At 38.9% G+C, this 26,004-nt stretch overlaps 1 protein-coding gene across 11 annotated transcripts in view; it reads left to right on the forward strand.

The window, feature by feature from the left end:
• GRIP1 (glutamate receptor interacting protein 1) overlaps positions 1–26,004 on the forward strand; it is a 323,893-nt gene that overhangs the window by 295,701 nt on the left and 2,188 nt on the right. For 5 of the 11 annotated variants that reach the window (XM_017822141.1, XM_017822136.1, XM_017822137.1 and 2 more), the window contains 11 exons: positions 2,439–2,508; positions 2,757–2,902; positions 7,067–7,211; positions 8,254–8,393; positions 8,566–8,754; positions 11,362–11,515; positions 13,582–13,782; positions 16,100–16,211; positions 16,356–16,400; positions 18,829–19,062; positions 25,176–25,322. In XM_017822141.1, coding sequence (XP_017677630.1) covers positions 2,439–2,508; positions 2,757–2,902; positions 7,067–7,211; positions 8,254–8,393; positions 8,566–8,754; positions 11,362–11,515; positions 13,582–13,782; positions 16,100–16,211; positions 16,356–16,400; positions 18,829–19,062; positions 25,176–25,322 — 1,583 coding nt within the window. Of the gene's footprint in view, positions 1–2,438; positions 2,509–2,756; positions 2,903–7,066; positions 7,212–8,253; positions 8,394–8,565; positions 8,755–11,361; positions 11,516–13,581; positions 13,783–14,777; positions 14,798–16,099; positions 16,212–16,355; positions 16,401–18,828; positions 19,063–25,175; positions 25,323–26,004 lie in introns of those variants that run through there. The other 6 variants (XM_017822145.1, XM_017822143.1, XM_017822138.1 and 3 more) reach the window with 6 other exon arrangements.

The following is a 26,004-nucleotide window of genomic DNA, read 5'->3' on the forward strand; positions in this document are numbered from 1 at the left end:
TTCCACACAAAGATGTGTTTGGTGCCTACAAAAAGGCTTTCATCCACCAGACCTAATAACAGCCCAGGGTCTGACAAAATACTGCTGGTAAACACTTACTCAGTTTGAAGCTATGATAACTTTGTGTGCAATATCATACCCTTTGCATCCACAGATACTCTGTGGCTTTCCACTTTGAGCTGTGCTCTTCCCCCCATTTTGGTTCCTTGTCTCTTCTTTTTGCAACAATAATGGACTGTTTTCTTAAGTGCTAGTATTTTGATAAGACAATTTCATAGAAGTATTTCAGTACTCAAACCCTACACTGCAGACAATGTAGAGTGGGTAGCACATAACCTCAGAGACTTGTAAGGCAACTCAGAGGGTAAAAACATAGAATTTAAAAAAAAATTCACCAAAGTGATACTTTAAAATTTTAAACAGATACTAATTGGTGAAACAAATCCAAAGAATTCAGGAAAATCATGGAATTGTTATAGAGGATATAGCTGACCTATGTCATGAAAGTATGATAAATAAGCAGTGAAAATTACACATCTTGCAAAAAGTTAATTACGGTTCTCTACATTGCAACATAGGCATTTCCTGAAAGCATGCTGTTTCAGACAAGTTTCTAAAAATTCTTAAAAGTCCCTGTATGTCTGTCTTCTGGACTTTCAAGACATTGCATTTGAAACGTAGCTATTTAGCAGTTCCTGAAGAGGTCCTTTGGACATTCAAAGTCTTTCTTGGCCAGGACAGCTAAGGTTAACAAGATCTATTAGCATATTGTGCTGGACACATCACTGTTAATTTACCTTGTGGTTGCTGTAGGTGAAGATTGTCATTTTCCATCAAAGAGAAGATTCATGAGCTGCTAAAGTAACTGACATCAGGATTTTGTAGGTGATCCTCCAATATGGGCAGCTTTTTGGGTGATTGTCAGTTAGGCATTGGAGCGTAATGGAAAAGTACCCTCTGTGAATGAATGTAGGGGACTCAATACACAGAGCAGAAATTACTTGGGGCAAAGAACCCTAAATGAGCAAAGCCCATTAGCACTTCCAGGAGAACTGAGAGCCTTATACCACCTGGAAATGTTTTAATATTAGCACGCTCTTCGTTAACAACAGTCCCAAAAGTCAGGCTGTGTTCACCGCATGGACCACCTCCTGGCCAGAGCAGCTGTAGTGGCACACTTCCCAGTGGTAGACAGCATGTGCCACTCAGTTGTCTTTCATCACCCACAAGTTCAAAGCCCACTGCTTACCATATCAGACCTTCAGTGCAGTCTTCTGTCAGCAAATGGAAGAACCCCACAAAACAGTGCATTCAGTGAAGCCACTCTAAGAAACAGTCCTCTGGAAGCAGTCAGTAGTTGTTGTCTTCTTCTGGGATAGTTAATTGCTTCCTATGCAATCAAAAGTCAAGCAAAATTGCTGAGTGAATTTCCTGGCCAAGGGAAACTTGTCAAATATTTTTTCACAAGTCAGTAAAGAATTGCAATGACTGGCATTGAAGAGCAGAGCATCCTTTTAACCATGAGGAACAGATAGAAGATTAACAGTTAATGTCGGATACTTCAAAAAAGAGATGAGTTAGCTGTGCAAAGAGAGGAGTGTGGGGGGGCTTTACTAAATTGACCATTGCTGGAATTCCAGTGCTTATAGTAGGTATCCCCAGTACAAAGATGGGAAAAGTCCACAATGCTTAAGGCCCAGCAGCAGTATAGGGGGACAAGGTTACTCAACAAAAGAGGCACATGTTTATTTTGAGGAAGCAAGCATCCGTGTGATGTAAGCTACATCTGTGCAAACATGATAACTCTGCATCAGAGTTATGTGATGATATGTGTCACCACTATCCACAGCATCTCATTTATTGTGAAGTATATCTCTTCTCACCCAGGAATCATTACCAAATTTGTACCTCTGCCTTAAGCACTGGGTGGGACAGAAGTGGATGTGAAGAACATGGGTTGGCCCACTCTACATATTTTGCCAGAGCAGCTCTGGAGGTCAGGGATATAATAAAACAAGATCTGTTCTGGCAAAGGATCATCATTAGTGCTTGTGCTGAAAAGTTCTACTAACAGAAAATCTTCTTTATGTGTTATAGCTACATAGCGTTTTATGATAGATCACTGGAGCTGTACTGTGATATCTTCACATGGTTCAGTCCTGGTCTATCCCAGAATTCAGACACATCAGACTAAGTGTACTTTGTACCAGTCACTGTAATTCTGGAATTTTCTAATTTTTGAGTCTTAGTAATGCAGTCCTACTAATATGTTGCTGATGTTTGTTTTATTATATGTATGTTTTATTATATAATTTAGAGGAAGGGAAGGAATATAATACAGGTAAATAACGTGTATGAAGTGTTGACTTATGGACATAATTAGCTCGTCTGCATATCTAGAAATAAAAACAAATGCTTGTATGTATTCTTTATTACAGCTCCATCCAGCAGAAAACCAGGGGACCCTCTGGTTATTTCTGATATCAAGAAAGGAAGCGTTGCTCACAGGTAAGACAATCAGTAAAAATCTGTTTCTGTTGTGTAACCAGCCAGATTCAAGTTAAACAGAGGGAGATTGTGAGAGATGCTTTTTTTGGTTTGTTTGTAAAAAACAGGTAAAAATTTAAAGTCCAGTGTATTAAGAAATAATAGTTTTTAAAAATCCATCTCCTTTCTAAAATAATGTTCATACCTTCTAAAATACCTTTCTTTTAATATTACTAGAATTTCATGTAAGCTTGTTCATTTGTTCACAGGACTGGGACACTTGAACTGGGTGATAAGTTGCTTGCAATAGATAACATTCGACTTGACAATTGCTCAATGGAAGATGCTGTCCAGATCCTTCAGCACTGTGAGGACCTTGTAAAGTTAAAGATCCGCAAAGATGAAGATAATTCCGGTATTAGCAATGACCCTATTGCAGAGTCTTGTGTATTTTCAGGAGTTTTAGAACATGGGAGTTTTCTTTTACATTTAAATTTTAGCAAAATGTTTTTTTGTAAATATGTCTGGTTTATGCTAATAATAATCATAAAATGTCACCTAAAAAGAATTTTAGTGATATATAAAGTTTTGAATTTTCTCACTGGCTATACTTGCAGGAACTGCACTGCAGAATGGGGTCTTCAGTTCTCTGGAAAGGGAGTTTCCCCACATCTGCAGCCATATAAAGTTGATCTGTTTCTTATCAGAGTATTGAGATTTTCTCTGCTTTTAACGTTGGAATCATGGTTATCAAAGCATGCTTTGTCCATAAACTTACAAATTTGTTTTCAGTATGACTGTTCACATGCTTAAAGGTAAGTAGTACTTTAAACGCTGTGCTGAATAGCTGATGGAGGAGCCATGTCTGATCAGCCCAGTGGAAGTAAAGGACCTGCCATAATTTTGCACACCTGGAGATAATAAAGTGAGTTCTGTTATGCATTGTGGTGGCAAAGGAAGTAAGACAGTTAGTTATAAATACTATTACTACTGGTAATTTGTATTACAGTGTTACACAAAAGCATGAACTGTGGATTCACTTCTCTTTAGCTCTATACAATTTACAACAAAAAGGCACAACCTGCCACACTTTATTGTTTGAAATCAAGTGCAACTGTTGAACCAGTGTTTAGAATTGCATTATAACTCTTTTTTTCCCTTTAATTGCTTTTGAAAGCAAACTAAGTATCTTCTCTGTACGATCAGTATAAAGCAAAGGCAGATGCATTTGGTACCTTGTACAAATTGGCTTTCAGAAGTAAATTTTGATCAAGGAAAGTGAACTGCCAATGCTTGGCAGAATATTGTGCTTAGCTCCCTGCAGATGATGAGGTGGGATTGGCTACACATAGTTGGTCCATCTTGGACAGAGGTTGTTCAAACTGACCATGGGCTATACATCCCAAGGGATACCTCACTGACAGTTTCTTTGCAAAACTGAACCAGGTATGTTATGATGAGCAAACTGCAACTACATTTGCCAGAAGATTGACGGGAAGGAAGTTTTGCTTTTTCTCCTGGACAAGAGGATTTTTTCAACTGTTCCTGGTACATAGGATCCCTCCTTCAAATTCTTCCCCTCAATTGGGAGACTCATTATCAGCCTGCAGAGAAATTACCAAAGACCATAAGAGAGGAGGATGATTTAGAGCCATGTAGAAGAAGTAGTAACTTCTCCCACACTTCTGTTTTTCCTTCCTCTGCTATCTCTCCCACTCCTCCCCTCCTCCCTTCTCCAGACAGTTGTATGTGTCTCAGAGCTGTGTTCCTCAGAGCCACTGTGCAGGTGAGGCCAGCAGCAGGGTAGTACATGTCATGTGCTCCCCAGACTGTGCTGCTCTTTGCCCTTTTCACTGTATTGGTCAGATGTTAACTCTGAAGAGCATGAGACTAGTGAACAGAGCAGAGACATTGTATCACAGGAAGGGAAAGGTGGAAAATCTCAAAACCATGAGACCCACAACCATGGTAGTTTGATTATATTTCCTCCACAGATGGAGATATGTTTTCAGCAGTTTTTCTCTTCTCTATTTTTATTGCCAGCTTCCCAAACAGGACAATTTTATCTCCTGGTTAACCTAATGGCTACCACCCTTTCTTGAATATCAGTGTTCTTTGCCTTCATTGCAAAACTGGCCTTTATGGTGGATTCAGGCCACATTGGATAGCTCACATTGCTACTGCCTGGAGAGCACTGAAAGAACACTGTAGCATTCTGCCGTTAATTTTCTGACCTACAGCTAACCAGAAAACAGACATAATGGCTATTACCTTTTCAATTATCGTGGAGGGTTACTTTTCATCCTTCAGCTGAAGTCTTGCACCATGTCAGTGCCACACCTGCGTAAACAGTACCAGCATTAGAACCCAAGGGATTTGTGGTTGTTCCATAAATGCTTTTAGCAGCAAGGATGAGCTGCCATTCTTCTGCTGTACAGTGGCAGCATGCATGCTAGCCCACTATATGCCAGCCAGAGGCTTCCAGTGCCGTCTTGGGAGTTGAATGCTTCTGGAAAGAGCATGTCAGATAAAGTGCTGTTGGTGTAAACTGTGCCAAAACACTGATAACAATGCCTCAAGTAGGCATGAAAATCCCAGTATTTTTTGCTGAATAAACACCACTAGTTCTCCTCTCCTTTGATTCTCTATGTGTACCATTTTCTTTATGTCAATAGCAAGGAAGAAATAGATCGGAGTTGGGGTGGGGGGAAGTTAAAGAACTAAATGTTCTGAAAATTGCAAAGAAACAAAGTGGCTCCAAAGATGTTAGTCTTCGTCCATCTCTGCTTCAGTACTGTGTTCAGTATTAGAAGAAAGAAACTTTGAACCTTTGCTAGTGATGTAGGTATCTTTCTTCCTTTTAAAGCTTTTCTATCTACAGGAACAGAAATGGGAACATATGAATTTTCTAACTTGTCTCAGTTAGTTTTAGTAACATTTACAGAATGTGCATCCTAGACATTTTCCGCATTCACCGAACTGCTCAAAATGTCATTACCCACAGATCTAGGAAAATTTGCCCACCAGACCAGTCATCCTGGCTGAATACCAATATCATAACATGAGCAAGAAAGCATTTGTTATTTTGATCTGAGAATATGCCATTTTAAATTTTAAAATATTACTTCAAAACTCAAAGATGCTGCAGTTGATTACTCTCCTGCTGTGATTTTTATTAATAATATGTAAAGAGCATGCGCTATATAAATACAGGCACCTTTCTTGATGATGCAACACCTTTTGAGTATGGTTTAAGGAAATACATTATATTTAAGCTTACCCAGTGACGTATTCTTTTCCAGTTCTTATGATTGTTTGGTGAGACTAAAATTTCAAAAGAATTCAAATAACTTCATGCAATATAATGAAGTAATATCTAATGGAGTTATTATTCAATTTAGTTGATAATTCAGTATTCAGAAGCTATTTTTGATTGTTTCAAAATCTTAAAACATGTCCATCAAAACTATGAATTCTTTTACTAACACAGCTGCCCATCTTATAATGACTTTTGACTTGCCAGAATTCTTTTAAGGAAGTTTGGGTTTAAAACTTTTGAATTACCTTTAATTCTAAATACTTCCTATTCAGTTCAAGAAACAGCTGAGTATCAGTATTTATACAATAGTAGTAACTTGCTTTTTCCCAAATAATGTGACCTTGCAGCAAAGAAGGCCGACAGCCTCCTGGTCTGCGATAGGCAGAGCCCAGCCAGGAGGTCGAGGGAGGTGATCTTTCCCTTCTACTCAGCATCAGTGAGAGATTTCAGGAGTGCTAGGGCTAGTCCCTGGGCTCCCCAGTATAAGAGAGACATGGACGTATAGTGGATGAGGTGCAGCAAAGAGTCACAACGATGATGAAAGGGCTAGAGCATCTCTCCTATGAGAAAAGACTGGGGGAGATGAGACCACTCAGCCTGGAGAAGAGAAAGCTGAGGGGGATCTTATCAGAATGTATGAATGTCTGAAGGGAAGATGTAAAGCAAACAGAGCCAGGCTCTCCTCAGTGGTGCCCAGTGACAGGACTAGGGGCAATGAACACAAACTGAAACACATGAGGTTCTGTTTGAACATCAGGAAACACTTTTTACTTCGAGAGAAACGAAACATTGGCACGGGTTGTCTAGAGAGGTTGTGGAGTCTCTACCCTTGGAGCCATCCAGAGCCGTCTGGACACAATCCTGGGCAACTAGCTGTAGTTGGCCCTGCTAGTGCAGGGAGTTGGCCAAGATGGCATCCAGAGGTCCCTTTTAACTTCAGTCATTCTGTGATTTTGTAACAAAATAGCCTGAAGCTATATTTTAATAGGAAAGAAGATCTAAAGATTTTAAACAGAGTAAAATTTAGTCTTAATAGAATGAGGCAAGTTTTTCTGGTGGCTTGTGTCCAGGTTTTGGCAATAAAAAAGAAATTGACAATAGATAATTTTTTTCAAAATAATAGAATATGGTTGTGAAATGTATCTGAAATGTAATCCTTTGAAAATGTTGTTTGATTACCAGTCACTAGACTGAATGTGCTATTTTTTTCATTCCCTCTTTCATAAGAAACCAATTGCATCCCCTTGGCATTTATTACAGATGAACAGGAGAGCTCTGGAGCAATTATTTATACTGTTGAGCTCAAGCGCTATGGTGGGCCTCTTGGAATTACAATCTCTGGTACTGAAGAGCCCTTTGACCCTATAATCATTTCCAGCCTTACAAAAGGAGGATTAGCTGAAAGGTAAATTGGAAAGCAAATTATTTTCAAATGTTTCAAGATAAAGATTTGTTTTGTTTACCTGAAGATGCTAATTTTTATAGCTTAGAAATTTGTTTTTTAAATAATTATCTAAATCTGACTTTATAATCTTTTTGCTGTTGTTTTTTGATCATTGCCAAGCTCAGGAGCATGAGCGATATCTTAACAGGATGTATGTGTATATACTGTACAAGGCATAGCAGAGAATTGTGGTTCTTATTATAAATCACCAAGGAAATACTAATCAATCAAACTGCTCAGTCACAGGAACATTTTAGCAGCCTTTTAAAACCAATAGCCTTGTACAGTATAATAAGTGAGGAAAGCACTTCATGTGTCTAAGTTTATCTGAGCTTGTCATATACTTATCTGCCACTGCAATCTGTATGTGTGCTTTCATACACCATAGCAAGCATTATCAGAGGAGCAAAAGTGCTCCTTGTGGTAAGTGATAGAGAATAATGAAATGGTAAGGTTTTCTATCACCTGTTATTTCTAAGATTGGTTGAGTCATTCAAACTGGCACCTTTGGTGGTGGTTTCCCAGAGAACTTACAGCACACATGATACTATGCACAGCCAGAACCCAGTGTGTTTACACAAAAATAATTTGTTTTCTTTTCTTGATTGACCCATCCTGAAAGCCACGTTGTTGAAATAGCTGGTTACTTGCTTACAACACTTTTATGTTGTGAGACTTTCAGAAACTTGACTCTTTTCAGAGCCTAGTGAGCTGTCTGAGGTTGCTCTTAAACAAGCGGGCTGCAATGAATATCATCTACAGGTGATTAACTCAACTGTCTCAGTAACAGAAATCACCATCTTCATGCCTCAGCTCTGCTATTGTCACTACAACAAAGGTGACTTGCTTCAAGCATTTCTAACAAAAGAATTATTCTCTAACACAGCTATAAAAGCAAAAAGAAAGAAAGGAAGGGAGATAGAGCTTTCATGCTCCAAATATGCAAAGAAATTGCCTTTGTTGCTTTTTATGCTCTCAGTGTTTTACTTGTCTCTTATTTTAGGACTGGGGCAATTCACATAGGAGACAGAATCCTTGCCATAAATAGTAGCAGTCTGAAAGGAAAACCTTTGAGTGAAGCCATTCATTTATTACAGATGGCAGGAGAAACTGTCACCTTGAAAATCAAGAAGCAAACAGATGGTGAGTGTGGCCAAGGGTACCATCAGTGGTCCTTAATGCGTGTGTTATTACAGATTAACAAGCATTTAAGCCATCTATGGAAAAGTATTGTGTCAGTAATAAAAAGCAGATTCTTGGAACTGCAGTAAAGCAATGACCACCACCAGCCCTTTTTTTTTTTAATCCTATTCAGCTACCAGTCCCAAGAAATTTTCTGTCCCTGTGGGTCACATGAGTGAACTGAGTGATGCTGAAGATGAAACCTCTGCTGCACAGAAATCTGGCATGCTCTCGGACGTCTATTCCACTACAGTCCCAAGCGTTGACAGCGCAGTAGAGTCGTGGGATGGCTCTGGTATTGATACCAGCTTTGGAAATCAAGGTACTATAAGGAATGCAGTTGACATTTAAAGTAGGAATTATTGCCTTCATGGTTGACCTTCCTTTGCCCTAAAGAGAACTTTCTATCTGTACTAACTTTAAACTCTGTACTTTGTAATGTGCTGCTGTCTCATTATGACCATACACCGCACCAGGCAGCATGATTTCTTGCACTTGGCTGACCTCAGATTTACTCTTTCATGAGGATGTGATGTGTTACAAAGCATTTATCAATACATTAACAGGCTTTTGTTAGCTTTACTGACATCTGAATAGCCTGGTCCATAGCTCATCCACAACTAAATGAGCTTATCCTTCAAAGACAGATCAATGCAAGGCACAGAACACTCTGGAGATGTTCATGAATTTGATGCCCATATGCAGTTAATTTTTAAGTGCCAACAGATTTATTATTAACTGATGAAGGGGAACATGAGTCATTGCTTATGATTTGTAAATCTTTTGCTTCTTCCTCATTCCTGCAGAATTGACATCTAACTTTCAGCTGTTAAAAACAATCATTCTATTTAAAAACATGATTTTCCATAATGATATTTTTTTCTACTTCTGTTTGACTATGGTTTTAGATAAGTTTTTCAAATAATCTCAGTTTGTAACACATGTTTATTTAGGCAGTGAGGGATACAGACATCTTGTAATATTCTTGATAACAAGAAAAATAACTTACACACAGCTTCAGTGTTTTATTTGACTCTTTTTAAAATTTTTACTTCCCTAGTAAAGCATGTATTCCCACCACCTGGCAGGTATTTGAACAGGTAGATCCTTACCTCAAATAATTTTTTCACTGAAGTTAGAGTTTGGATGAATTTTCCCCCTTTTCTGTTTTTAGCTGTGCTGGTCAATTTATCAAAATAAGTCATGTTAGATTTTCTTCTGATATTTTTAAATTCTAAGGAGAAATATTGCTGAAAAATGTGCCAGAACATTAATTCTCATTTCCTGGGTGAATTGATGGTATTTGGAGCAAATTGTTCAACTGTGGAAAGGATTGAGGCCCAGAATGCTTTCCAAAGTCCTGATGATTCAGGTGCCATGCCAAAACTAAACCAGTATCTCAAAGCAGATTTTTTTTTAACTCCCTTGAAAAAATCAACCCAGACTTGGCTGGATACATGGTACTTCTGCTAAACAGCCTGAGAGTAAACAGATTTGTGCCTTTATCCCTTGCTGTGGTGGTGGCTCACATTTCTAATAAAGTTCATTCTGTCTTGACCTGTTAAGCTGAGTTTGGCTTTTCTCCAAACTTTTCTTGGCAATAAGCACAGGATGAGAAAATTGAGGAGTTTGGGGGATGTTTCTGGAGCACCAGATAATGCTTTATCCTATTAGTTAACAATTTAATGCTGGTGAGCTATCTTTTCTCTTCTTGAATTAATACCCCATTTTGTACCTTTGTCTTATGTGTCTGCATTACTAATCTGGAGGCTACCCCTCACAGCAGTCACATCTTTGCAACCAAAATCCTTCCTAGAATCTGGGAGTTTGTTAATGTCTGCCAATTAGCTGGAAAATGCACACAACTGTGTAGTTACATGGGATTTGAGGGAGACAGGTCTAGACTGATTTATGGAAGCAAATTACCCTCCTTAGAGGAGTGGCAGCAGTGATAGTTGTTAGTCATCAACAAAACAGAACTTTCTAATCCAATATGCATATCAAAAAACAGCAACTACAGAGCTCAAAAAGGAATACATCAATATGAAGGATATTATATATGTGTAATATTCAACTCTACCATAATGGATTTTACTTACCAGATCAGGATCAGCTTGTGACCAGTTGATCTGTGTGTTCTTGATAACATCAGTGGGAAGCTGGTTCCTACTTGGAATTCAAAGTATACCTAGTTCCGTTAAAGAAACACTATTGAAGTAATACCTGCTTTGCATATATGATAAAAGCACCCAGAAATAAACTCCTCAGGTATAAAGGCTATCTAATGCCACTTACACAGCCTTGAGATATTTGGAAATGGGTGATAGAGAAATGGCTTTCTGCAAGGTGAGCTTTCCAGGGCCGTATATTGGTCCTGGGAATGTGTACCCAGGACGATTGTGAGACAGGCCTTTTCTGAACTCTCAGAGCCCTAGTAAAAAGGGTATGTAAAAAGTCAAGTTCGTGGGATTTTTTAATGCATCTTTGAAAACTCTTTTTTTTTCAATAAATCTAAAGCACATTTTTTGTAATAATTTAAATTTCGGGCATGTTGCGTATGACCATGTTAACACATTTTAGCACATCCATAACACGGGATATATTCACTAGTATTCAATCTAGGATGTCAAATGGAAATTGATAAATTGTGGCAATGTCTAGAACTAAACATAGAAGCAGCTGAGACATAAACAGTAGAACAATGTTAGATATATTTAAGGTTCTGCTTTCAGTGGACTTTCACAGGAGAAGCTCTAGAGCACACCTAATTCCAGACATAATTCAGATCATAAATAATCTGACTACAACTGCAAGAACAAAAAAGGTAACAATGATGAATCCGCAAGTTCTAGAGAACCCCACTTCAGAGATGTGCTTGTCTGTCATTACAACATACGCAGTGCTGTAAATATAGAATTCATCTTTTTAGGACACACCTATCAGGCTTCAGGATACAACTTCAATGCCTATGAATGGAGGAGTCCTAAACAGACTAGTTTGTCCCCTCCAAGCAAACCACGAAACCACCCATTTCATGATACAGGACTGGGTGATGAGGAATGGGATCGACCTACAGCAAGCAGGTAAGTTCCCATATGAGTTTCTGTTTTCTGATTTGCATCAACCCTGAGATTAGCTGAGCTGGTTAGAGCATGGTGCTAATAATGCCAAGGTTGTGGGTTCAATCCCTGTATGGGCTATTCACTGAAGAGTTGGACTTTGAAGATCCTTGTGGGTCCCTTCCAACTGAGATTGCTCTGTGATGTTATGCTGTGGTGTCTGGAGGTTGTGGTATATGGTAAAATTTGCTGGACAGCCTTGTCCAATTCCCGTTGATACATCGTTCACCAGTACTGCCTTTATCACCTTCGGGAAATGAATGGACATGTACCAGAGCTGTCAGTTTGAATCAGAGATGTAAATAGAATATAAGTGCACATCTGCATCAGTGCCCCAAATTAACACTTAACTGCTGGAATGAAATTATGTTTTTCTAATGAAGCTATAAGAGCTCTTCCTTTAAATATGAGATACAGTATACTTCATGAAACTTATTAGGGTAGATTAGTGATCTTTATGGAGGATTATGATGCCAAAACCAAGGCATATATTTATTTTGAGTTACTTCAACCTGAAAAAACACAGCATTTATCTCTTAAAAATAAGCAAACCAAAAAATTAGGGCATTTCCCTGGGCAAGCTTCAGAAAAAATCTGATCTGTTTTCCACTCCACAGAAATAAACCTACAAATAATGTGGTTGAAGACAACTGGCATGTTAATCTTATGTCTTCCATAAAAATTCATTTTGGTTTGGGCAAAGAAGCAAGAATTCTTCTTCCATAAATGCTTGAGACATCCACAGTGATTCAGTAGGAGAAAAAAGTGATCCAGGTAGAAATGTCTTGTCCAAAGCTATGGTAGTTTGCCATGCATTTATTCCTTCTGTTCTGAGAAGTAAATCTCCTTTTCAGTTGATTTCTCTGTGGACAAGAGAACTTCCTGAGGGAATAATTCTTACTTGACAATTCTTGGAGATAGTGAAAGACCCAAATGTCTCTTATTTTCCTATTCTAAGGTTGATCATTAGTGGAACCTCTGCAGAGGCTTGGGTAATTCCAGCTAAAAAACAGTTCTTCCTCAGATGTGGGAAGACACGCATCACAGTTAGAGAGATTTCTGTACTTTTTGTACCCATCCTCAGGACCTGCAGGCTTGCATGTCCTTCATGAGAAATAACACTTTCTTGGTGTACCAGCACAATGAGCCTGAAATCCAAATCTGCGAAAATTCAAGCTGAGTACTAAAGAAAACCTTTCTGATGCCTATAGAAACAGACTGGAGAAGTAAATCCATAAGGTCCAGTCTGTAACCTTTGAAATACAAATCAAGGCAAAGTTTAGATGCTGCTTTCAGAATCTGAATGACAAATCTGATACAACTGATTGCTCAGTGGCATTTTCTCTGGAGACAAGCTTGGCAAGAATGATTGCTAAGATCTGGACAAGCGTGAACTGTCAGTCCATATCCAGCTCCTTTGGTTCCTTCTGGCCAGAACCACACTAGAAGTTTTCATAGGCTAGTAGTGGACAGTGTTTACTAAAGGAAATTAAGATAGCTTTCTTCATACTGCCCATTCTTGGTAACCTAATGTCTTTAATATCAGCATCTTTATCTGCAGTTAAAGTCCATATTTTGTTTCGCAAATGAGATGCAGCCAAAGATTCCAGAACACCTACTGTTTTGCAGCTATGTAAGTAATGGGCTGAAAAAGCTGATGGAGCAGTGAATCAGGAAGCTGGATTGTAAAATACAGAATTTGGAAATCAAAAGCATGTATTCTATTACCATTTTAAGGCACTGTTCAGCAGAAAGTATGCACATTAAAGAGTCTTGTTCTGCTTGTCAGTTTGACTTACTCTTGAGAGTAAATTACAAATTAAAATAATGGTTATTAATGTATCTAAAATGGATTGTGCCACATCTGATGATGTTCCTATACCAAGTACTGGACTGTTTGAGAAGAGCACATCTGTTCTTCCAGCCTGTTACAAGGATCCCTAGAAAAGCACCTCTTCTAGTTCTAGCTAGGCAAGTTATTTTCTTCTCTAACACTAGAAAGTAATTTTTCTTACCTTTATTTTGTGTAGCACAGCATCCAAGAATATGTGGCAACCAAAGGAGACTGAGACATCAGGAGAGAATCAAGAAAACCATTTAAAGCAAACTTCTGTAGAAAGATCAGGTGGAGAGAGCACCAGGAGCACGAAGAAAGAGGGCAAGATGTGGAAAGGTGCCTCTGGAGGGCAAAGGAAAGGTGGGGGACAGCTGGAAGAGTGGAATACATCCAGGTAGGAAAACAAAAAGTGCACAAAAGCGAGATCCAGCTGGGCTGAGGCAGAGGTGGGTGGTGGGGGGCCTGAGTGGAGAGAGAAAGAAAGGAAGAACAGTTGAAATGAGAAAAACAGGGTAAAAGCAGAAAACACCACATTAACATGTCGTTGAGGGACAATGAAATTTCAGTGGGCAAGCAAATGAAAACGGAGAGCTTAAACTGCTCTGTAGCCTGGTGTCTACCTATCACTGGCAGATAGGACAAGTCTGTTACAGTTCCTGCTCCAGAGATAATGTTTTACACATTAAAACAATACTTACAGGAATGAGTCTACCATATCCTAAGACATCCTATCACCTTCTGATTTAAAAAAAAAATTTGTATCTCATATGGAAATAAGAACCAAATCATAGACACCTATGTCTTTATTATCTGTCCTACTACATTTCCTTCAGCATCTTTAGGCATCCGAACTTTAAGTCATATATCATATGACTTAAAATCAATCTCTCATGTTTCAGGTAAAAAAGCAGTTTCGATGAGAAATTATTTTGGTACCTCTTTTGGCTTTTTGTGCAGTAGCTCAGCTACAAATTACTCGTGTGGCTGTAACAAAGATGCAAAAGTTGAGATTTCACACACCAGGTGACAAGCCTCAGAAAAAGGGCAAAAGAGGAGATGAGAGCAGAAGAAGAAATTGCTTCAGCTGAGAGGTCCAGATGTATAGGCATCATGATTTCCTATTTCACAGAAGTCAGAGAAGAAACGGACCTCCAGTTCTAGGAAATCCAGACTTGCTGTCCCAGACAGTTGCCTCAAATTATCGTATTCATTAGCTCAAGTTCCATTTGATAGTGTGCAGTGTAACAAGAGATATTGTAATGGATAAATTAGTCTACATTCAACATTCACTATTGAACGAAATACTTAGATTTATTGAAAGAGCACATTTCAGAAGTTGAGGATCATTCTAAAATCATGTTTTAAATACTTTCTTATCTTGCCTGGGAGGAATTGCATCTGTGATCTGAGTAGGTATTCTCACCATTACTGTATTGCAATATCTTAGAAGAGACACTGATGCTAGGTGGAGAATCATTGCAACAAGAGATTGAAATGGCTGACCATTGTCTGCTTGACTGACTGCAGCTGTAAGAAAGCATCTCTGAGGCAGAGTATCTGTGTGAAGCATTCAAGCTGTCGTCCCTTGTGCTGGGCAATTGTTCTATTTAAAAGCTATTCTGTAAACAGTTACATTCATGCTGTTCTCGGTAACACATTGTTTGTCAAGCAAGGCCTCAGATGCTTCCATAATAGTGTTTGCTCTGTTTATGTGCTGTTTAGCACCACTAGCTGCAATCCATGGGCAGCTGCTCCAAAGTAACAGCTTGCTGCCACCAAAAGGGCGAATTGTCATTCCTTCCTTCCTCATCCTTCTTCCCCTGTGCCTTTCACATAATCAGCCCTCTCCCATGCAGCAGCTCTGATGTTTGTGTGAACCTTTATTGAGCTGCTTCCCCTTGCCAAAAAATCCTCCTGCTTCTTCCCCTGTATGCACACATACACTGTAGTGGTTTTGCTTTGGGCTGTGTTGCTGCAGCCCAGAGTTGGCATTTTTTATCAGACCTCACTTGCTGAGCAACTTCCCCAACATCACTGTCACCAACATCTGCTCAAGAGTGCTTGTAATAAGGCTTTGGTGCATTTATGAAACACCAGAGACCTAAGTTTCCATGCAAGACAGTTGCATCCCTGAAAGTTTCTCAGTGTTTATGTATGAAATGATTGGAGCAATTTATATTATGGCAGTCAGGTGGCTTAAACTGATAATGATAAATGCAGCTTAGGCTGAAGGAATCAGGTAAAAAGCACCACCATCCCTCTTTGGCAAAACACTGTTTAAAAAAAATGAGGAGTCTTTCCATATTGCCTGGGAGAAGTCTGTGAAGTTGAAAGGTTTTATTGCAAATATTTGTTGCACGGAGCAGCTCTGCACACAGCTACTGGTTGATTCATTAATTTTCATAGGGAGGTCCCAGTTTCAATCCAGTAAAAATGTGTATTGAATTGTTCTTGGAATCCATTTATCTCCTTACTGAACAACTCGCTGCTCAGATCCTGCCAGCTGCTAGTGACTGCCAGGTTATGAGAAGGCTTGTCTGTCATGTGCTCTGCATGTCCATCCGGCCTCTCCTGATCAGCGACTCTTCCCCACTCTCCTGCATAACGTTCTGTCATTCAAATTGCAATCTGTGGCAAGGCACGTGTATAATATATATTTTTAGAGGGGAAAAGAAAGTCCACATTATTTTAACTTCTCATTGTAAATCTAGCTTCACAGGTACCCATGATAACACCGAGGCTGACCAGGAGGAAAATTTCTGGTCTCAGGCTCTGGAGGATTTAGAGACCTGTGGCCAGTCAGGAATTCTGAGGGAACTAGAGGTAGAAAAATCTTAACCTTTCTTTCCAATTATAGAGAAATATAATGGTTTTGGTTTGGTTGACATTCATTTTATTTTCTCCTTTTTTCTTTTAAGTTGCACTAATCACACCAATTCATTTAAAAGCTTTAACCCGTCTCCACAGGACAAGGCTGACAGGCGTCTGTGTTTGAGAAACATGACTCTCGTGGTACCTACCCTTTACCTTTATATTTTTGCTTGTGCAGCTGCCTCCCCTGCCCCTAACCAGAGCTGTTTTCTTTTGTACAATGCAGCCAAAATTCTATAAACATGTTCACCCCAGTGCTTTTGACTTGCAGCTTCTGCTGTGCATAATCATCGATGCTGTCTGCAGAGGCAGCAAATGGCACAGACATTCTTAAGTGAGCATAACCTTCCTGCAGCTATGCATTCCGTTTTCTGACAGACGCTTCATGCAGCTTTTCTTAGCATGTTGTAGGTTGTCTTTTAAATTGAAACTTAATTTGATTAAGATGAACATAAAAGAAAATCAGCTTTTCAAAATGTTTACCTATAATCTTACCACTCTGAAAAAAAGAGAAGCTGCCAAATGTGAGAAATGTTCATTATACAGCAATTTCTTCACTATGTAACAAATTTTTATATTTCGTTTTGAAGTTGATTGCAAATCTAACCATGCTTTATGTTAGATAGTGATGGGGGCAGAGGAGGAAGGAAACAGAGTAACTTTGAGTCTTTATTTTTATAATTATCTTTTCTCTAAGTTGTCTAATCAGAACAATTGAGATTATACTGCCACTTAGAGCTATGGAATAAAAGGTCCTAAAATATTTTCTTTTATGTTCTTTTAAATTCCCGGAGCTGCAAAACTGGCAGAATCTCATTTTCATTTTTATGTTACATAAAGTCCTTTAGCAGCCAGGAGGAATGTGAAAGGCATAACTGCGTGAAAGTTTTTCAGTTCAGATTAATTTACTTCTTCAGATTTACAGCTTTTGTATTGCATGTGTAGGTAGCAAAATGTGATTCTCATTTATTTGTTATTGCAAACTAGAGAAATGTAGGAGAAAATGTTATACTGGTTTAATTACATAGTTAGATATGGTTCAATACTGCAGGCTTCTCTTGCAGTTTTCAGTACTCAGAACATAATAAAAGGATATGGAAATAGATCATTCCAAAAGGGAAGTATGTCATTCATGCTGACCAGAATTCAGTTACTTCAACACGTTGAATTTTCCTCAGCCTTTCACAAAAGTGAAATTCAGAACTGTAGACGTACCATTTACAGCATCACCTCATTGCACAACCCCCAGCTCTGAAAAGAAAACCAGACCCATTCAATATGACAGGATGCTGAGAATGGCGATTCCTCTATTTTATGGAGTGCCATTGCGAAGTCAAGGACTCCTTATCATTTTTCATTTCAAGGTCTTCAGCCAAAGAGCAAAGAAGACTGTTGTTTGCCAAGTCCTCTGGATGCTTTTGCTCCATCAGGCAGTAATATCAGTCATTACTGAGGACAAGAGAGACTGTTGTTGCTACAGTCTATTATCTCATACTGAAAGTAGTACTGGAGCTGGGAGAAAGAAGGGTGACGGACATGCTCACCAGAGTCATAAGCAAACATTTACTTGCTTGTTTTGCCCTTATTTTTTACTTCTCATTTTCAAGCAGGCTGCCTGCATCCAGTCCCAGTGAGAGTTCAGATTATCGTCTTTAAATTTCCCTTTTCATTTGTCTGTTGGAAGAGATAATAAATAGGAAATTCCGCATACCCTAACCCTACAGTGGCACCTCTGTACAGTGTCTGTGCTGGAGTGCATTTGCCTCCCATTCCCAGGAGCAGAAAATCTTTCACAAAGGAGGAGGCCCCTTGTTGTGCATGGGTGCTTTTCATGTCAGTCCCTTCCACCCAGTGGATGAGGTGATTCCCATCATTGTGTTTCAAGACTTCATCCTCCATATATTCTTGCATCTAAAACAAAAGGCTAGCTTTTACTGAGATTAAAACCAGCACTGAGACAGGGGCCAGTATTAGCACTAAGCTAAGGCAGTCACTCTTGCAATATAATATGCATGTCATGCAGAGTTTCTTTTCAGGCAGTGAGCTTACCTGCACTGAGTTTTCCCCAGCTTGGGGTGGTATCTGGGCATGCTCTCTGCCCATGATGACTCTAGAGCTGCCTGCATATTCTGCTGACCTTGCACACACAGTCTGAATTGTAAATGCCTTCCTATAGCTCCAGTTCCAACAAATGCAATTATGCCACAACTTAAATGTGATTTTATTTATGTGTAAAATATTTTTAAAATAAGCAATTACACTACACACTCTTCAGTCTGCCAGGGGACTAGCTTACAAGCATAGTTGTTCTAGTGCTCAGTATTTTAGTTTGAAATGCCATCTGAAAACGTTTGCCCATAGGGTTCATATATTGTTGTTGTGTTTTGTTGTGGTCCTCTATTTTATAGTGACTTGCAAGCAGATTAAACATCTATCCTCTTGCCTTTTGCTGTGCCCTGAGTGTTTGTGTTCTAACAAAGAATAGAGACATTTTTCCTACTGCTGTGAATTAACCACTTACTTAACCCACATTCTCTGTTACAAATTAACCTGTTCATTAATGCTCTAGGCCACAATTATGTCAGGAAGTACAATGAGTTTGAATCATGAAAACCCACAACCTCGTAACCAGCTGGGAAGACAAGCCAGCTTCCAGGAAAGAAGTTCTGTAAGGCCACATTACAGTCAAGCTACTCGTAGCAACACATTGCCATCAGATGTGGGGAGAAAGTCCATGGTTCTGAGAAAATTTAAGCAAGAAATGAAAGAAATCATGTCACCAACTCCTGTGGAGTTACACAAGGTCTGTAATTTTTCTTCTGACAACTTTGAAATAATATATTCAGTACAGGGAATCTAATTATATGGCAACACAGTAAGCACTTTCTATAATGACTCCACAGATATAATTTGGGGGCCATGCATATTAGTTCTTACAAACACATTAATGATAGACCCTTGTGCGGGGAAACAAACAAATAAGATGCATCCTTGTCTACTGTTTCATTTTACAATAAATCCTCAAAAGGCACTGCTCTTTTGAAAGGAACATCCAGTGGTAATTTGAATTGACAAGACCAATAACTCCTCTCTGCAAAATGTGTTCATTAAGAAAGCAAAGTTTAATTTTTAGAAAATACATTTCTATAGAAATTACTCATGAGGGTTTGGGGCTCCCACTGGTCTTTTTTCAAATTAACACTCATTTTGAATCAAATACATGAGAGTTGATGTACATAATATAGAATGTTATTTCAAATTAGATATTGCTTCTTTTCTCTTTATAATTCCTTTGCTCTAAAAAGGATAAATAATCTTCAGTGTATGCAGCGTTTCACTGCTCAAGTCTGTTGGAATCACCTGGTGATATGGAAGTGGCTCTGTACCCCAAGGAAGCACTGGATAAAGTATCTTTAGATGTGCACAGCAAATATCCTGCAAGTTTAAGTCTCAAGTCCAGAGAGGCCATAACAGAACCAATTTCCAAAACCTTGAGGGACATTATAATGCTGTTCTCCTTGATGGGAATGAGCATCTCATTTCCTGCACTCATCTTCCCATTAAAAGTCCGAGATCTTTCCAGGAGGCAGAAGCATGGAGAAATTTCATTAAGACATCACATGTGGCCATTCTCAAGAGATTTGGTTTGGTTTCTAGTCACTGCAGATTTGACTGAGTTGAGTTTGTAGTTCATTCAATTTAGTTCAGTAAGGTAAGGACTCACTGAGTATGGGCTAAATGAATGTTTGTAGAAGGTAGTAGAGAATTGATCTCGTATATGGTAAATGAATTCATGGTCCATGTAAAGAACCAATAGGATGTGTTTAATGGTTTAAGCTATTCATATTTCCAGCTTGATGTGAAGTGATTAATGGAGTTAGTTACTGTGCTCAGTTTTCCTGAGTGGTGAATAAATGTGAGATATAAAACAAAAGTACGCCAGTAGCCATTTCATAGTGTGTTCACATTCAGCAAAGGCACAGTTTTCTCCTATGGATTATAAACCCAGCCTTTCAGGATAAAATAAATCCTTTTCTGGAAAGGAGTCATCAGATTTCTGTTAATGAGTCAGTGGTATTCTGTGATAGTAGCTAGCTCTTAAGAGTCCTGAGCAGTACAAAATACCCTGTCCTTGAGCTTTCTATGGCTTCAGTTGAAGCCACTATTTTTAAGATTGCTTTGACCTTCCATTTTAGTAAATCCCAGTTTTCATTCAGACAATATACCCACTTCTGTCTGTTGAAGTCATGTCAAGTTTGCTTTTACTGTCTGTTTTGTCACCCAGGAAAAAGTAATTTCTTTTCTAAAAATCTAAAAGTTGAACTGCTAACAAGGATTTTCCAAATCCTTACAGTCATTCAAGAAAAATAGAAACTAGTGACTCGATCTTATGGTCTGATTCCCCAAAGTAGGCTTGTTACCCCTATGATCACACATGCAGGTTAACTCAGCTAGCATGGACTGCTTTTGTATTCATGCCCATCTTAGCAAGTTCTTACTTGTTAGTTTTCTTACTGGTTCTTGTGTAGCAGTGAGCCTGTTACTTTCTCTCTCCTTCATTTTTGTATTAGACCTGTAGACCTCTAGTTTAATAACTGTACAGTTGCTACTTCTCATGGACAGCTTGTCCAATGATAGTTTTCAAAAAGAGCTGCAATGCCACAGGAATGACTTCAATCAGGGAAATGCTTTGATTGAAGTATTTTTTATGTATCATCTTGCTGGCAAATGTCCTTTGCCCTCTGCAGGCAAATGTCTTAATTAGCTGGGCCACTGACAAAAAAATAGGAAGTTCTGGAAAACTCTGATGGGTATAAACAGTTCTGAAATACCAGCTAAGACATAGCTTGCCTAAGACTTACCTTGGCAAGCTTTTCAGTCATGTACTTGACTACATGCTGCTGAGCTTTCCCAGTTTCTTGGGCAGGTACCTTTGTTCTCTCTCGGTCCAATGATTCTGCATCCCTATTGGGTCAGGGCCTGTGTGCCCCATAGATCAGAGTTCAGTGTGCAGCAAGTTAACCTGAGTTCTTCACTTGCTCTTTCTTAGTTCACTGCATTACCTTCACCAGTTGTGCATTTGAACTGTCTTTGTCCTGAGGAAGCTAGGATTGAGATAAGTGTGGTACAAATCTCTTCAAACATTTGTGCTAGATGGTTTAATAAGTAATAAGTAGCATGTAATTTAGTTGGATAGTGTATTGCCATATCAGTACCCAAATTTAATGAATGCATTTAATTGATTTTATCTACTTAGGTAATAATATAGATTAATATTTTTCTAAAAATCATAGCAGACCATTTTTTTTTAAGTTTCATAGAGCACACATTCCTCTGAGAACAAAAATATGCACTAGGATGAGATAATTTTTCAATATTATTATTACAAGTAGTCATTAACCTAAAATTACAGGCAGTTAAAATATCTCAATAGCTGATCTGTGCAAGATGTATGAATTTAAATTAAGCATTTTCCCATAGATTTGAGAGGGAGAAGAGGTACAAACACAGACTCAAAATGTGTAAGCTTCTGTTTTAAATTTGTAACTATTTAATTGCTTATGAAACATGAATTAAATTTCCATTTCAGCTTTCTTTTTCCCTTAGGCTCCTGATGTAAATTTAAAAGTCTAACAGATCATCCAAATGGAGATTTTGCTATTGAGATCAAACCTTCCAAAGAGTTATGATCAGCAGTACAGATAAACTAGCATGATTTAGGTGTTGCGTGCAGCCATATTCCCTTCAGACAGGGCTGCTGCAAGTGAAGATGAGAAACCTGTGTGGTAGGGCTTTGCCCATACCCATTATTAAATAAAAATTGAGTACTTCAGATAGCAGAGCTGAGATTTCCTTTGAAGAATATATGCTACCCTAAAAAGAAGTAGCCCCAAAAAGATAACCAGTAATCCAAAAGAAAGTTCTCTGCAGATGACTTCCATCTAAAAAATGTGACAGCTGTCAAACATGCAACAAAGTTAAATTCCTACCTCATCTCTTAAGTGAATAAAGATCAGTTTCTTTAAGCTCATGTTAAATATACCAAAGTCAAGAGAAGATATCCATAAGGAAAACAGTTTTTAAAAATTTAGGATCAGGTATTTTGAAATATAAAAGATGTGATTGTGGGGCAGTGAGTAATTCCCTTCCAGAGTGCTCAGTCCCTATAAATCAGGAAAGTCCAACCTGAACAAGTGGAGGGCAATAAAAGACGTTGGATGATCATTCTCAAGTTCTGTGCCCTTCCTTGTCCCCTGCCTCCCCCCTCCATTGCAGTAACTTCCCACTTTAATGCCCCTTATAATTTTAAATGCTACATTTTTTGTCTCACAAGGTGGACATGAACTAGCATGTCCATTATTATAGACAAGACACAAGTTAAGGTGAGCTGATGTTGAATAGCTCTTCCTAATAGATCTCTAGAGCTGAATTTATGTGTTTTGTTTGCTATTAGATCGCTCACTAAAAACCAGGAAAAAAAGCAACACTGTCATAGAACATATGAACATATGAATGAAACTACCATTTGTGGTGAATTGTTCTCCACTCCAGCTTGGCCTTAAGAAGGTTTTGACTGGAATAGTGTCCAGTTTGGGGTCTGAAAATCAAAGAAAGATGTTGAGCATCTGAACAGAGTCCAGAGTAAAACAAGCCTTATTTCACATCACTGAAGAGAGAATAAAGCCTCAACAAGGGTGATTCAGTTTAGACCCAAGAAAAACATCTGAAGTAGTGAAAGGAATTACTTTAATAGACTGTGGAGTCTCCATCATTAGAGATTTTAAAAAGCAGGGCAGATAAATCTCTCTCAGAAATGGCTTAGGTGCAGTTGATCCTGCCTTAGGACAAGAACACAGTCTGTCTCATATGCTTTTGTAGTTCATCTGGGGCTGGATCCAGCTCCACTTGACTCTGGTGCCTGAAGAAAGGGGAAGGGGAAAAGAAAAGGAGTAAGTGAAAAGGGGAAGTTTCTTCCCTTTTGAAAATTGTTTATCTGTGCTAGAACAGTACAGAACATTTTAAGTCTTCTGCTCTTAGACACTGTCTTCCATTTCCTCATGTACTTTTCAAGGCTTCCTTAAGAAGCCGTTAACTTGAAACACTCCTATCCTTTGTGATGGTGAGGAAAAAAACTTTGTTTGAAGAGAATTTGGGTCTTGGTCCAGTGCTAATTATTTTTAATTTCTGCCAGGCAGTGCACACAAATCTGTCAGTAAAATATATCTCCCTCCTTTATCTTTTTTTTTCAATCTCGCAGAATGGTGGCCTTACAGTACTTTGGTAGCAGCTTCAAATATACTTCACATCAAAGCCATGTTAGATGTGCTCTGATATCACGATAGATGTGCTCTGTTCATAACAAATCATTAGAATTTCTCCAGAGTCCTGCTGCTATAGTAGCTGTTGATACAAATTAAAATCATTCTATGGTAAATTATTTTGAATTTGCAGATAAATTTTTCAGTAGCTGAAATGCCCATTGACTCCTAAAATTCACACTGAGATTGAGGATGTATGACAGGTTCAGCAAGAATTTACTTTGGGGGAAGACTGCGGACAAGAAGGCAAAGACCTTAAACACCGCAGCCCCTAGGAAGTTTAGAATGACAGTTCATATCCAAAAGTCAGTGGCAGGAAGAAAGCCTTTGGCTTAATTAAGGGCACTTTATGTGTGGCTTTCTGCTTTGCAGTGCTGTGCAAAGGGAGAAAAGCAAGGACAGAGGAGGAGCTGATGTAAAGTAAGGGATGAATGCAAGGTTTGTTTGTGCTATAGCAGTAAAAAGCATGAGTTTGACTGTGCAACTCTATCTGTGCACACACCATCAGTGTCAGTCAGATGGTACACCACTGACTCACACAATTTACTTGCATAGGTTGGCACTCCTGATGTGAGGGAGAACCAAGAAAAAATTAAAACCTAAGCATGCCACTTACCTACAAAGAAATCTCTATCTTTTTCTGTCAAATAGACAAATTCACTGAACTACCTGTGAGGACTTGTCTTCTGAACACTTGAAAAACCTCCTCCTAACAGTTTCATTAACTTGTTTCCTGCTTTTGAATGACCACCTCATGGCTATATGTAAGAACACGACTGCCTGCAAGCTCTTTCAGAAGGAGCCTTATTTGTACTTTCCTAAAAGATTGCATTATAACTCTTATACTGAGTGCTTTTGAGATTAGGCTTTACAGGGTGGACCACTGCCTGGCCAAAACCAGGCTGTCTAGGGCTTACAGTGCCAATGGTCTTTACTCCCTCTGGAAGTTTTGGAAGACACAAAACCACTTGTTTGATTGAGGCCAGGTCTTCATACCTGAAACAAAATTAAACCTTATCTTGTACTCAGATCCTGGCAGCTAGAGAATGGTGAAACAAAAAACTAAGACTCAAAAAAATTACACCAGAGAAAGGTGGGTTAAATACCACAGATTTCCCACTGACAAGCAGAAGTGAAAAGGGCTGTTTATTCCTGAAGAGTAAGAGATTCTGCCAAGTTGGGAGGGACCCACAAGGATAATGGAGCCCAACTCTTAGCCCTGTGCAGGACCATCCCCAAGAGTCACACCATGTGCCTGAGAGTATTGTACAAATGCTTCTTGAACTCTGTCAGGCTTGGTGCTGTGACTACTTCCCTGGGAAGCCTGTTCCAGTGCTCAACCACCCTCTGGGTGAAGAAGCTTTTTCTAATATCCAACGTAAACCTCCCAACACAACTTCAGAATATTAACATAATGTCCGAATGGGGACAATTTTAATACTGTAAGTACCAAATAGTAGGTAAGTGATCTCTCTAATGTGGAAAAAAACCCCACAATAAAACACCAAAACCATCCTAGGAAGAAAGCCTGCCTAATGCTTGTAGAACTGGGGACAGACTTTTTTTTCTTTCTCATCATGTCACATCCCCTCCACAGGTAACTTTGTACAAGGACTCTGATGGAGAAGACTTTGGGTTCAGTGTCTCAGATGGTTTACTGGAAAAAGGAGTATATGTTAAAAACATTCGACCAGCTGGCCCTGGCGATCTGGGAGGTTTAAAACCATATGATAGACTTTTACAGGTAATGTTTCTGGCACCACACAGGTTTAGCACGAAGGGACATGACATACGGATTACTTTGTAAAAAGATTTGTAACCATACTGGACGGTGTTTTCTTTGCAGATGTGATTGTAGAAAACGGCACAAAGTGTTTTCATCACTTATTTGGAACAGCCCTGTGATCTGTATTGCTTATTGTAATTTAAATAATGAGCATTACTGTTTGTATTTCTACAGGGAAAAGATGTGTATGGGGGGCAGGAAAAAGGGCAAATGATGATAATTGCTCTGCTACAGGCTGTGCTGTGTAGATTTCTTAGAGCCTTGGTAAGAAAAGACAGCACTCACAGAGGCTTGGGCTTTTATGCAGTGGCACTAACACTGGATTTTCCTGTGTGGTAGTCATATTTAGTATAAGTGATATGTAGTCATATTTATATAAACAAATTCTTTCAGAACACTAGGTATTTCAGAACTCCAAAGGAGACATACAGATGCTTACTAGGAAGCTGGAATTTCTCAAAGCATTTCCATACAGATTTGTCTTTTTTGCTGTTCCTGCTACAGACCTGAGAACTATTTCTGTGTTAATCCAAGTGTTGAATGACATAGTTGGAGTAACGTAATACTCACTCAGCACCAGTCTTATCACAGTGCCAAGTTGGACTGTGATGAAAAAACTAAATTATTTCTCAACTAGCCC

Source organism: Lepidothrix coronata, unplaced genomic scaffold, assembly GCF_001604755.1.
Source record: "Lepidothrix coronata isolate B3197 unplaced genomic scaffold, Lepidothrix_coronata-1.0 Scaffold95, whole genome shotgun sequence".
NCBI classification, from domain to species: domain Eukaryota; kingdom Metazoa; phylum Chordata; class Aves; order Passeriformes; family Pipridae; genus Lepidothrix; species Lepidothrix coronata.